This window comes from Mus pahari, chromosome 14, assembly GCF_900095145.1.
Source record: "Mus pahari chromosome 14, PAHARI_EIJ_v1.1, whole genome shotgun sequence".
NCBI classification, from domain to species: Eukaryota; Metazoa; Chordata; class Mammalia; order Rodentia; family Muridae; genus Mus; species Mus pahari.
Window position 1 is genome coordinate 74,090,048 of NC_034603.1, and position 12,558 is coordinate 74,102,605.

General features: G+C 44.6%; 1 protein-coding gene across 2 annotated transcripts; it reads right to left on the minus strand.

Moving 5' to 3' along the window:
• Positions 1 to 242: 242 nt before the first annotated feature.
• Polg2 (DNA polymerase gamma 2, accessory subunit) lies at positions 243 to 11,982 on the minus strand. Of its 2 annotated transcripts, XM_021213421.1 has the most exons (8): positions 11,409 to 11,982; positions 9,150 to 9,276; positions 8,934 to 9,039; positions 6,945 to 7,118; positions 4,631 to 4,771; positions 4,423 to 4,503; positions 3,703 to 3,803; positions 243 to 497 (listed from the first exon to the last, which is right to left on the minus strand). In XM_021213421.1, exons 1-8 carry the CDS (start codon positions 11,890 to 11,892, stop codon positions 332 to 334), a joined length of 1,380 nt encoding a protein of 459 aa, XP_021069080.1. In that variant the 5' UTR covers positions 11,893 to 11,982; the 3' UTR covers positions 243 to 331. The 2 variants fall into 2 exon arrangements, with proteins under 2 accessions (XP_021069080.1, XP_029402040.1); XM_029546180.1 differs by lacking the exon at positions 4,631 to 4,771 and having other exon boundaries at positions 276 to 497; positions 11,409 to 11,961.
• Between the last annotated feature and the right edge of the window lie 576 nt (positions 11,983 to 12,558).

A 12,558-nucleotide genomic window follows, 5' to 3' on the forward strand; every position in this document is an offset into this window, starting at 1 on the left:
TGAGTTCCAGGACAGCCAGGGCTACACAGAGAAACCCTGTCTCGAAAAACCTAAGTAAATAAATAAATACAGGTTCAGGGGTTCAGTCTATTATCATCAAGGCAGGAGCATGGCAGTGTCCACGCAGGCATCTTAAAGCCCACACCCACAGTGACACATAGTGAAACTCCCTGGGGCCATATTCAAACCACTACAGACCATATCAAAAGGACAATAAAAAAATGAATCAAAGGAAGAACCAAAAATATCTACTTTATAAATACTAAAGGCCAAAACTGTATTAATGTAAGTTAATGAAACCAAGAGACTATTTATTAGAGGCTATGAAGACCTACACATTCCCAGCTGACGCTAGGTACTTGACCAGGAAGTCTCTCAGTTTGGATATGTGCATCATTTCCTTCATGGTGGTGTCTCTGCTTCGCAGCTGGATTAGCCCGGTTTCCAGCGTAGTCTCAGTGATCAGAACCGTGAAGAGGATACTCATCTCATCATACCTGAGAACGGTTCAACGAAACACATGAGAGCCTGTGCAGACATCAGCTCCTCACCTCACAGACACCCCAGAGTCCAAGTCGCTCTCACCTTGGTCAGGTGATCCTTTACCCCAACTCCCACTTCTAAAGCAAACTCAAAGGGAAGATTTGAGCTTACTGTGTTGGCTAAAAGTCAGAAGAAAAACTAACTAAAGGCACCTGAGGGGGTACTATAGATGAATTCCTTGATGACCTCAGTGTTCTGATCACAACAAATCCATACTCCATTTATGACTTAACATGCTACTTGCTGTTTCTAGTTCATTAATCATTGAAAAAAAAACTGGCTGTCCTGCTTTCCAAATTCTACTAAAAATGATTTTTTAAACATTTTACTGCGGGGCAGTGGTGGTGTATGCTTTTAATCCCAGCACTTGGGAGGCAGAGGCGGGCGGATTTCTGGGTTGAGGACAGCCTGGTGTGAGCTGCCACGTGAGTGCTGGTAACCAAATCTGTGTTTTCTGGTAGAGCAGCCAGTGATCTTAACTACTGAGCCTTCTTTCCAGCCCCAGACACTCAGTTTTTGAAAACTAGGCATGGTGGATTTTATGTCTATGATCCCAACACTCAGGAAGGGGAGGCAGGACAATCAAAGTTCAAGGTAATCCTCAGCCACATACTGAGTGAGTTCAACGCCAGCCCAGGACAAGGATGAGATGCTATAGAGGAGGTACGATCCTTTTGCATATAGATAAGTACTAGGGAACCAGGAATGGTTAAAACATGAATACTGGGCTGGTGAGATGGCTCAGCAGGTAAGAGCACCCGACTGCTTTTCCAAAGGTGCAGAGTTCAAATCCCAGCAACCACATGGTGGCTCACAACCATCCTTAACATCTGACTCCCTCTTCTGGAGTGTCTGAAGACAGCTACAGGGTACTTACATATAATAAATAAATAAATAAATCTTTAAAAAAAAAAAAATGAATACTTCTCTCTTCAAAGGGAAGGACATGTTTACCTGTCTTTCATCTGGAATTCGAAAAAAAAGTACAGTTTACAGTCTAGTGATGTTTTGCAATCTGTAGGGCCAGGCATCACCTGAATAACCCAGAATATTATGTTTGTTTATTCCAGGTTCCCCCCAAATCTTAAGCATTGCTTCTCACTCCATAAAACCCACCTCTGAGATGTCACTTCACAGCTAAGTGACTCCTACGTTCTCTGAGGGCTGGGCCAACTTTGACTCCCTCAGTTCTTCTCCTAGAGCCTTATCTAGGGCATTGCTTCTAAGTCAGCAGAACCCATCTCTATGGGAGAAGCTTATGTACTTTGTACAGAGTTACACTGTAAATACTTCTTAAGCTCTGTTGTATACTAGGGACTGAGTTAACTGTCCTCAGGAAACCTTTCTGAAATTACACAGCGTGTAAATTAAACGAAAGCACCTGGTGTGAGACTCTGGAAGCCTGACCTAGCACTGGAAGCCTGACCTAGCACTGGCTAACTGAGTTGGGCTGAACTGAGCTTCACTCTTGTCTCCCCCAGGATTATATTGCTGCAGGCTGCAGAGTTTGCAGGGACCCCACCCTCTAACAGATGCAGTCCTATAACAAACAAACAAACACACAAAACAAACAAACAAACAAAAAAACCCCGTAACTCCAGTTCCTGGGGATCTGTTGCCCTCTTCTGTCCTCTGTGAGCACTGCACACACACGGTGCATAGATAAGCATCCAGGCAAAACATTCATACGCTAAATTAAAAAAAAAAAAAATTAACACCAACAAAAGGATTCCAAACTGCACATACTTGCCATGGCACACCCACAGAGAGTAAGAAACGTAGAGAAAAATTTAAATGACACTCCCTCCCCATAAACAAGACTTTAGAGCAGACAAACAACTAGGAAGTTCAAGTTCCCCTCCTGCATTTTCTATCTGAACAAACACCAGTTATTCCATTCCCATTTTGTCCCCGCTGGAGTCTATAAGGCCCAGGCTTTGTGCTCGTCTCCTGAGCAATCTAAGCCGCTCTTGCCATATACCCGGGGTCTGTTGCTGCCTGCTGAGAGCTGTTCCCTGCAGCTAGCATCCGGAAGGTATATTTTAGTTATGTATTGCTTTTTAGATACAGGATCTCATTATGTAACTCAAGTTGGCCTGATCCTTGTCATCCTCCTGCCTCAGCCTACAGAGTGCTGAGATGAAAGGTCTTGAGTTACCATGCCGACAAAGTAAAAGAACAAAACACAAAATTTCTTGATTTAAAAAAAATTTTAGCTTTTTGTGTTGAGTGTATATCTAAGATTAAGAAATTTTAAGATATACATTCAACACAAAAAAGCTAAAATTTTTTCAAATCAAAATAAGCATAAAAGAATAAATTATTTTTATTAAAAAAAAAAACAAATAAGCAGAGGCAGGCGGATTTCTGAGCTCGAGGCCAGCCTGCTCTACAAAGTGAGTTCCAGGACAGCCAGGGCTGTACAGAGAAACCCTGTCTCGAAAAACCAAACCAAAAAAAAAAAAAAAAAAAATTAGTACTCAGAAGTGTCAGTTTTTAGATTTTTCAGTGAGAGATGTTTACCAGAGCTAGGTTCAGCTCGTCATAAAAAAAAACGAGGAAAGGCCTTCCATTCATGTTCCTTCGGTTCTAATTCTATACACCTAACTTTTATCCCTGAGAACGGATAAGCTGAGGTGAACATATAAGTACTCGACAGTACTCTTCTTTCCTATTGCTCAAGGCACAAGGTCCTATAAAAGGAAGAGCTAGGAGCATTTTGTATAAAGATTGACTTCTATTTTATGATTGCCTGCATGTATGTACACCATGTGTACAGAAGCCAGGAGGAGACCTGGACTACAGTTACAGAAGTCTGTGAGTCTGTGTGGGTGCTGAGAACCGAATCCAGGCCCTCTACAATAGCAGCCACTGCTCTCCAATGCCATGGTGATGTTCACGAATCATTTACTATTTGTAAGGATTTATGTTTTACGTTTGAGTGTGTGAATGTGTGAGTGTGTGTGTGTGTGCTAAGAGGCTGCAGTTATGAGCCGCCCGACTTGGAGGCTGGGAGACTCTCTGGAAGACCAGCAAGCACTCACCCGTTCCGCCTCCCTCCAGCCCCATTTCACAGATTACATTTAGAAGAGATTTGTTTCTATCTGTGGAATGAAACATATAATCAAACTAAATAATGAGAAGAAAGGTAATTCTTACTTTGAATGGAGTTGCTCTAATGAGGAATGCAGAGTTTCTGAATAACCAGGCCACACAGAAATCCCATTTTCTAGTAGCTCATTAAGTAGCCCTTGACAAACCTGGAGGAAAGAAGAAAGACTTCAAATATGACAGAAAAGTGCTTGTGAAACAGTAAGCCCCGTGTAAAATGGTTATACAATGTTATAGTTTACACACTGAACACTTTAGAAACTGCCTATTGCCTCTAAAAGTAAAGAAATTAAGTGGGCGGGAGTGAGCAGGGCCAGAGGGGAAGAGAAAGAAATTAAGCAACGCTAACTGAGTATTGACTGCAAATCTTCCAAGGAGTAGTTTGATAACAACGAAGATTTATCACCATTATCGTTCAGAACGAAAAACAGAAACAAAAACCCTATGGTTGGAAGCAGCCATGTTAGCTGTAAAGGTAAGGGACAGGGGAGAACTATGCCCTAGGGGTTTTTTATTTCCACGTCAGAAGAAGGACGAACAGCCTGAGAAACCCCAGCAGGGCATTGCAAAAGTCAACTACACAAACTGCTTCCGGACCACTGCTTAGCAACTGGTGGCAAGATGGCTCAGTGGAGAAAGTTACTGCCAAGCCTGACCACCCGAGGGCCCACAGGATGGAAGACGCAATCAACGCCAGAGCCTGAGCCGTCTTCTGACCTCCAAACCACCCGTGCGCGCACACACTTGTAAGAAGTCGTGGCAACTCACCTGTCGGAGTTCCACTGTTGGGCCTTTCCCCACATCCAAAGCGACCTTAATAGGGGCTAAACAAGGGTGAAGTTTAAGCACCTGAAGCAATTAAGGGACAAGAGGAAGAAGGAAAGTACAGTTAATGTATAAGAATAAAAAACAAAACAAAAACAAAAAACCCCACATAACTTTACTTTTCCGAGACTGTGTGAAATAGCAAAGGCACCTTTCTCTGGAGGCTCTTCTTCCTGGCAAAAGAGTTCTCTGCCAGCTGGAAGGAATCGTAGAGGTAAGCCAGCGTGCCCAGGTCTAGGTCCCCACTTACAGACAGAACGCAAGGAACCACGTTTTTCCGCCCATCTCGACCCTTCATAGAAGACAACAAAATAAAGTGCCATTTATAGCTCTGTCTGTCCTTGAACTCAAGAGACCAACCTATCTCTACCTCTCAAGTGCCGGGATTCAAAGCATGTGCCACTGTGACTGGCAAGCAGAACTTTTTCTTCAAGTTGTATGTTTTAGACTTATGCAATCAGAATGAATCACAGATTCACTTTATAAAGTGCCTACTCCATGACAGGACTCTGCTGAGCACTGGGCCCCCAAATAACACTGTCTTCTGGTCTCCAGGAGTTCAATTATCTGAAAACGTCAATCCTAGCAGCTCCAGTCACCCAGAGTGGACTTAGGCTTCAGAACCTTTTCAATGCTGTTTGGAAAGGGGACGGTTAGGGGTTTTTTGTTGTTTCCTTTTGTTATTATTTCAATATAGCTCTAGCTGTCCTGGAACTTGCTCTGTGGACCTGGCTGGCTTCCAAATCTAGAGATCCAAATCCTTAGATATCCACTTGGCTTTGCCTCCTGAGAGCTAGGATCAATGGTGTGTGCCACCACTGCACAGCTGGAAAGGGAACATTTATTTAAACTTTACTATATTACTAATACTAAATCTTTACTATTATCATGTGTGTGTGATAATGGGGAGGGGGGATTGTCACGAGTGCATCTGATGTCACAGGACCTATGTGGGTTGTTTCACTACTTGGGCCCCAGGAACTGAACTCAGTTGTTAAAATCCATAGCAAGTGCTTTTACCAGTCAAGTCATGTCTAAATCTGGACTTTATTTTTTAAGCCAGTCTCACCTTGAAATCTCCCGTCTCAACCTCAGGTGCTCTGGGGTTAAAGGCATGTACTACTTGACTGGCTCCTGGATTTACGTTCACTAAGACTTGGGTTTCATCGCGAGATATAAATGAAAGTACACTGCACAGGGCTGGAGAGATGGCTCAGGGGTCAAGAGAACTTTTTTTTTTTTCTTTTTTTAAAGATTTATTCATTATTTTTATGTAAGTAGCTGTCTTCAGACACTTCAGTGAAGGCGTCAGATGTCACTACAGATGGTTGTAAGCCACCATGTGGTTGCTGGGATTTGAAATCAGAACCTTCATAAGAATAGTCAGTGCTCTTCACCATTAAGCCATCTCTCCAGCCACCGAGACCTTGTTCTTGCAGAGGACTGGGGCTCTGGTCTGAGCACTCACATGGCGGGGTATATCTGTAACTCCAGTTCCAGGGGATCTGATGGCCTCTTTGGCACTACATGAGTATGGGCCACAGAGACACACGCAGGTCAAACACCCACACAGAGAATAAAATACATTAAAAATTAAATGGAGCACTCGAGAGGCAGAGGCAGGCGGATTTCTGAGTTTCAGGCCAGCCTGGTCTACAAAGTGAGCTCCAGGACAGCCAGGGCTATACAGAGAAACCCTGTCTCCAAAACCCAACCCCCCCCCGCCCTCCCACAAAAAGATGTACACTGGAGAAACCTAAAAGACACCGTTTTAACCAAGTGATGTAAGATACCATACTAACACCTGGTGGTGTTCCCTAATGTGTCCAGAGAAGGGCACACCCACTCTGTCATGTCCTTGGCATGGCACAAATACAACAATCAGGAAAGTTCAGAAAGAATTGCTCCAAGGCTCATTCTACAATACAACTAGCTTCTTCAAAAGTGTCGGGGAGGGCTGGTGAGATGGCTCAGTGGGTAAGAGCACCCAACTGTTCTTCCGAAGGTACTGAGTTCAAATCCCAGCAACCACATGGTGGCTCACAACCATCCGTAATGAGATCTGACTCCCTCTTCTGGAGTGTCTGAAGATAGCTACAGTGTACTTACATATAATAAACAAATAAATCTTTAAAAAAAAAAAGTGTTGGGGACATAAGACTAGGGAAGATAAAAGGAACTTTTCATCTGGAGAAGAGAGATGGGACAGCTGCATAGAAACAGCGCTCTGGGCTTGGATTATTCCTTGGACAGTCAATTACATCTCCTGGGCTTTGTGGGACAGATGATCACGGTGGGTCACTGTTCATTTTCCAACTCTGATGGCTGCAGTCAGGGTTATGCAGTTGTTGGGCACTGCCTAAAAAATGTACATCAGGTTCCCAGGACACCCCACAATTATCATTCAGTGGTTCGGAAAAGAGAGAGTCTGGGTAAAGAACGTGGGAGCTCAGGGTAACACACACCTGTATGGTAGACATATTTCCAGGATACATGTGTAGGAGTTCTTGATCTCCTAGATTCCACAGGGTTTCTATTGGCTCTTTTCCCCAGGGGAAGCTGTAGTAAAGTTTGCTTCCCTTGCGTCCCAATTCATCCTGACAGTCGGCGCTGCTGAAGTTGGAGGGACTCATAGCAAACTGCAAAACAAAGTGCCCCGTTGATTTAGGGAAATGTTAGTTTATTTTTCCCTGAGAAGGGGGTCCTGGAGCTTCCAGCTGGCCAAGGATCCACCTGCTTCTGCTTTCTGAATGCTGGGACTCACTGACTTTTAATTCCACGGTTCTCTCTGAGAATTAAGGTTGCCTGAGACTTTTATCCAGCAACAGGTTGAAAGTAAGTTAAGTCCCAAACATAAAGGCTCAGGTTGGGTATCAGTGCTCAGCACATCTGCACCAGGAGAACACTGATACCCACTGGTTAAGTGTCGGATCTGCTATTACAACTTACGACTAGCATGCTGAGAGTGTAGCTCAGCAGAGTGAATGCCCAGCACACGCAAGGCTTTATATCCAGGACCGCAATAAACTGCAAACAAACGAACTGGCGGAGCTGGAGATGCACACCTTTAATCCTGGCTAAACTAAGAGGATTGCCATGAGCTGTAGGTCCGAATGAGCTTAAAGTGAGTTCCAGGTCAGCTTAGGTTAGAAGGATGCTTTGTCTCAAAAAGCCAAAATTCCGGCCACTGAGATGGTTCAGTAAGCGTGCCTGCTGCTCAGGCCTGAATGTCTGAGTTGGATCCCCAGAACCCACTCAGTGGAAACAGAGAATTAGCTCCGATCTCCACACATTTGCCATGGCATTCAGGATTGGCTCGCTCCCCCCCCCCCTCCTGCCAAATGCAGTGAATAACTTTTTTTTTAAAGATTTATTTTTGACAGGTGGTGGTGGTACATGCTTTAATCTCAGCACTGGAGAGACAGGCAGATCTCTGCAAATTCAATGACTGCTCTACAAAGCGACTTCAAGGACAATCAGGCCTACAGAAAACCTGGAGAGGGGTGTGTGTGTGTGTGTGTGTGTGTGTGTTATTGTATTTACATCTACCTGTCTGTGTGCTCTATGTTTACAGATGCCTTCAGAGGCCAGAAGAGGGAGCCAGATCCCTTAGAGCTGGAGTGACAGGCAGTGATAAGCTGCCCAACTTGGATGCTGGGAACCAAATTCCTCCCCTAGAATACCACTGAACCATCTCTCCAGAAACAATAATTTTCTTTAGAAGAAACTAAAACTGGCCGGGCAGTGGTGGCACACTGCCTTTTTTTTTAATCTTTTTTTTTTTTTAATCTTTTTTTTTTTTAATTTATTTAATATATGTAAGTGCACTGTAGCTGTCTTCAGACACCCCAGAAGAGGACATCGGATCTCATTACGGGTGGTTGTGAGCCACCATGTGGTTGCTGGGATTTGAACTCAGGACGTTCAGAAGAGCAGTCGGTGCTCTTAACCACTGAGCCATCTCTCCAGCCCGGCACACTGCCTTTAATCCCAGCACTTGGGAGGCAGAGGCAGGTTGAGTTTGAGGCCAGCCAGGGCTACATAGAGAAACCCCGTCTCAGAAAAACAAAAAAAACAAAAAAAAAAAAAAACAAAAAAAACAAAAAAACAAAACCAAAACCCCCAAACCAACCAACCAACCAAAAAACCCCTAAAACAAACAGGAAACCCACAGTTAAACCAAGTTCTATTTATAAGCCCGGTGTGGTGGAGAATGTCTGTAAGTAAGCCCGGTGCTCAGGAGGGTTAGACGGGGAATCTCCAAACTGGGGGTGATAGCTCTCTTCATAATCCCTGAGCTCAGAAAAGCAACAAGTTCAAGGTCATCTTAGGCTATATATGGAGCTTGAGACTCGGCAGGGTTACACGAGGCCCTGTTTCAAATACTAAAACCAAAATTCAATTATTTTTTATTTTATGAGTTCAATTAACTACTGAAATTATTTCTGTAGTACCTTCCTCCACCACAGAAGCCGATGACGCAACCAGAAATCAAGCCACTGGCTCGAAGTTCTTGTGGGAGTAAACCATACCAAGGAAGCTTCGGTCTTTTCACCAACTCTTTATTAAAAAAAAAAAAAAAAAAAATAGAAAGTTAATGCATCACAAAGTGAAATAGTGAATACTTGAGTACTTAAGTGCCAAACCAGGTTAGCTGTTCCAGTGTGTACCTTGTAAGGCTGCTGGGTACCTGCTTGCTGTTCGAAACAGGATGGAAACAGACTCCAATCTGAGCAAGACCATAAGGTAGCTTTCTGTTTACCAGATCCAGGCAATTAACATAGTGCTCCAAGGCGCCTGCCAAGAAACAAACCAATCACAGTGAACTCTGAGCCCAGCACTTGGTATCTTGGTACCCAGGGGTGGAGGCAAGAGGACTTTGACACTTTGAAGCATGCCTGGGCTACAGAGTGATTTCAAGGCAAACTTGAGATAAAGAAATCAGGTCTCAGAAGCAGAAACAAAACATCATCTCCAGAGAGAGAGAGAGAGAGAGAGAGAGAGAGAGAGAGAGAGAGAGAGAGAGAGAGAGAGAGAGAGAGAGAGAGAGAGAGAGAGAGAGAGAGAGAGAGAGAGAGAGAGAGAGAGAGAGAGAGAAAGCCAAGTGTGGGGCAGTACACCTTTAATTCCAGCACTTGGGAGGTAGAGACGGGAGGAACAAGAGTTCAAAGGTCAAGGTCATCCTCAATGGGTTTGAGGTCGGTTTCTGAGGCAGGAGACCCACCATTTCAAATAACAAAACTAAGAAAACTCTACTCCCAAACTACCAAAGGGAACTGAGAGGCTCTTCACTTAGACTGCCCAGTAACATTTTGTCACGTTTTGTTTTCTCACTCTAAACACTTAACATGTTTCCTAAAAATATTCTCTATAACTTTTTTGTTTGTTTGTTTGTTTTTTTCCAGACAGGGTTTCTCTGTGTAGCCCTGGCTGTCCTGGAACTCACTCTGTAGACCAGGCTGACCTACAAACTCAGAAATCCGCCTGTCTCTGCCTCCCAAGTGCTAGGATTAAAGGCATTCACCACCACTTCCCGGCCTCTCTGCAACCATTATTAAAGTATAAATTTAACATGGACTATCATCTAACATATCCCGGTGTATTTTTTTGTTTTAATCCTCACCCAAAACTAGTTCTTATTTTTCTGGCTCGTAAGGGTCATGGATTTGATTTTTGATTATGCATCTTCAATCTTTCAATCAAGAATATTTCCTTAAATCTGTAAAGACATCTCAGCTGGTAGAAGCAGCTGCTGCAAAGCCTGAAGACTTTGAGTTCTATCCCCAGGATCCACACGGTAGAAGGAGAAAACTGACTTCTATGTTATCCACACTGAACTCAAAATCTCATTTTCAGTCTGCAACTTTGAAGGAGGAGATTTCATCTAAAAGACTGGGAGGTAAAAAACAGATGATGTTTGGGGGACATGATGAGACTGTTTAATGCAATCAATACCAAGAATACAGGATAAAATATACTACAATCTAATTGCATTTATCACCGGCTTGCTTCATTTTGTTTTAAATATTTAAGGAGATATTTAAAGGTTACAGTATATACTAACTTTCACAAGTTTGGATTTGTAGGGTGTTGTTAGGTACTCCATACTACTAAACCGCAAAGGCAGCATTTACCAGAGATGAGCTGCCATTAACATCTAGTCTTGTAAAGAATGTCAGTGGTAGGTGGGCTGCTGTCCAAGCCCCAGCACGCAGAAGGCAGAGGCAGGGAGATTTCTGAGAGTTCGAAGCCAGCCTGGTCTACACAGTAAGTTCCAAGACAGCCAGGGCTACACAAAACCCTGTCTCGAAAAACAAGTCAGTGGGTTTTCTGTTTATTCTTATAGAATTTCTGTATCATGTTATATTTGACTTTAAAGATGTGTATCTCATCTTCTAACTGACAAGCTAAAAAATTACCCGGCCAAAAAAAACAAAAAACCAAAACCAAAAAAAACAAACAAACCCAAAAACAAAAACTTGAATTGATAATTGTATTTAAAACTGGTGCCGGGCGTGGTGGCGCACGCCTTTAATCCCAGCACTCGGGAAGCAGAGGCAGGTGGATTTCTGAGTTTGAGGCCAGCCTGGTCTACAAAGTGAGTTCCAGGACAGCCAGGGCTATACGGAAGAACAAAAAACTGGAGCAGAGGACGTCTTTGAAAGTTCAAGCATGTGACGGAATTAAGATCCTACCTCTATAGTTTTAGGTTTGCTGGTCAAACTGAATGCTTTACCCATTTCTTCAGGAATGATGCACGGGCCTTTGCCTCAAGGTGGATCACGCTGATGGTATTAAAAATAATAATTTTAAAAAGCAACCTGGTCACTTCTCTTCCTGGAAGCCTAGGGCCGTTGCTGTCTCCAAACTCGTGCAGACTACCTTTCCACCCCAATCTGTTCAGAAGCACGAAACGCGAAGAGCCATACCGTGAAGAAGAGTCGCCCGTAGTTTCCCAGAAGTTTTTAATAAGTTCTCAAGAAATGCCACTAGCTGTTCCTTACTCGGCTCTCTGTCTTGCAAGATTTCGCGTATACATTCTGGAGAGACTAACCTGAAGGCACTGTCCCCCGGCTGCGAAGAGCCCGGCTCGTGGTGGAGGGAGTCCACCGCGAAGACCTGCTCCCGGAACACCACCATAGAGGACCACCACTGTGAGGCTAGGTTCTTTCGTAACTCTACACCCAAAGGTCCAAAGCGCGAGTGGCATCCGCTCAGGAGAGCAGCCGTGCTGAGCTGCTGCGGCGTCCCGCTGAGAAAGTGCCTCTTCCGGCAGAGGTCCACCAACGCCTCGCGGGCCAACGCTTGCTCCGAGGCTTCAGGCTGCTGCGTCCCATCTGCGGGACCCACATACCCCGACAGCCAGCACCTGCAGGCCCTGCCGCAGGCCCTGGCCCCGCCACCCGAGCGCATCGCTTCAGGAGTCGGGAACTCCAGCACCTCACGTGGGGAGCCCTCAGTTTCAAACCTGCACCAGCACCAGGGCCTGGGGTGCAGGCACGGCGGAAACGGACGTGCTGTAGACCCCGCCCCCGGAAGAGCGTCACCCGCTGCTGGGCTGCAGCCGCCTTGGGCGTATCCCGGCCTCCGGGGCTGACGCCAGCGTCTGTGGTTGTTTACTACTTTGGGGATTTTCCGTTTGGCAACCCCACCTGCCTCACATTCCCTTGTTCAGCTTTTACCACCATCCTGTTACGATCGAGTTAGCAAGTCATGTTTTCCGAGCTGCCAAACAAAACAAACACCCCTTCCAAAATGTTGAGGCTTATCGTTCAGCCCAAGGGAAATGTGTTCATCTCTTGTGTGCCGTTTTAAAAAACATGTCATCTTTTAGTTTAAACCGGAAGGTCCCTCCCTAATGCTGGTAAACACCACCAATGGCCACTTCACTCCCTCCTGGATGTGGCTGGACAGTGTGTCCAGGTCTTAATAAAGGACTTCCTAATAACCACCTCCTTAAAACCAATTTTCTTTTTAAAGATTTATTATATGTAAGTACACTGTAGCTGTCTTCAGACACCCCAGAAGAGGGCGTCAGATCTTGTTACGGATGGTTGTGAGCCACCATGTGGTTGCTGG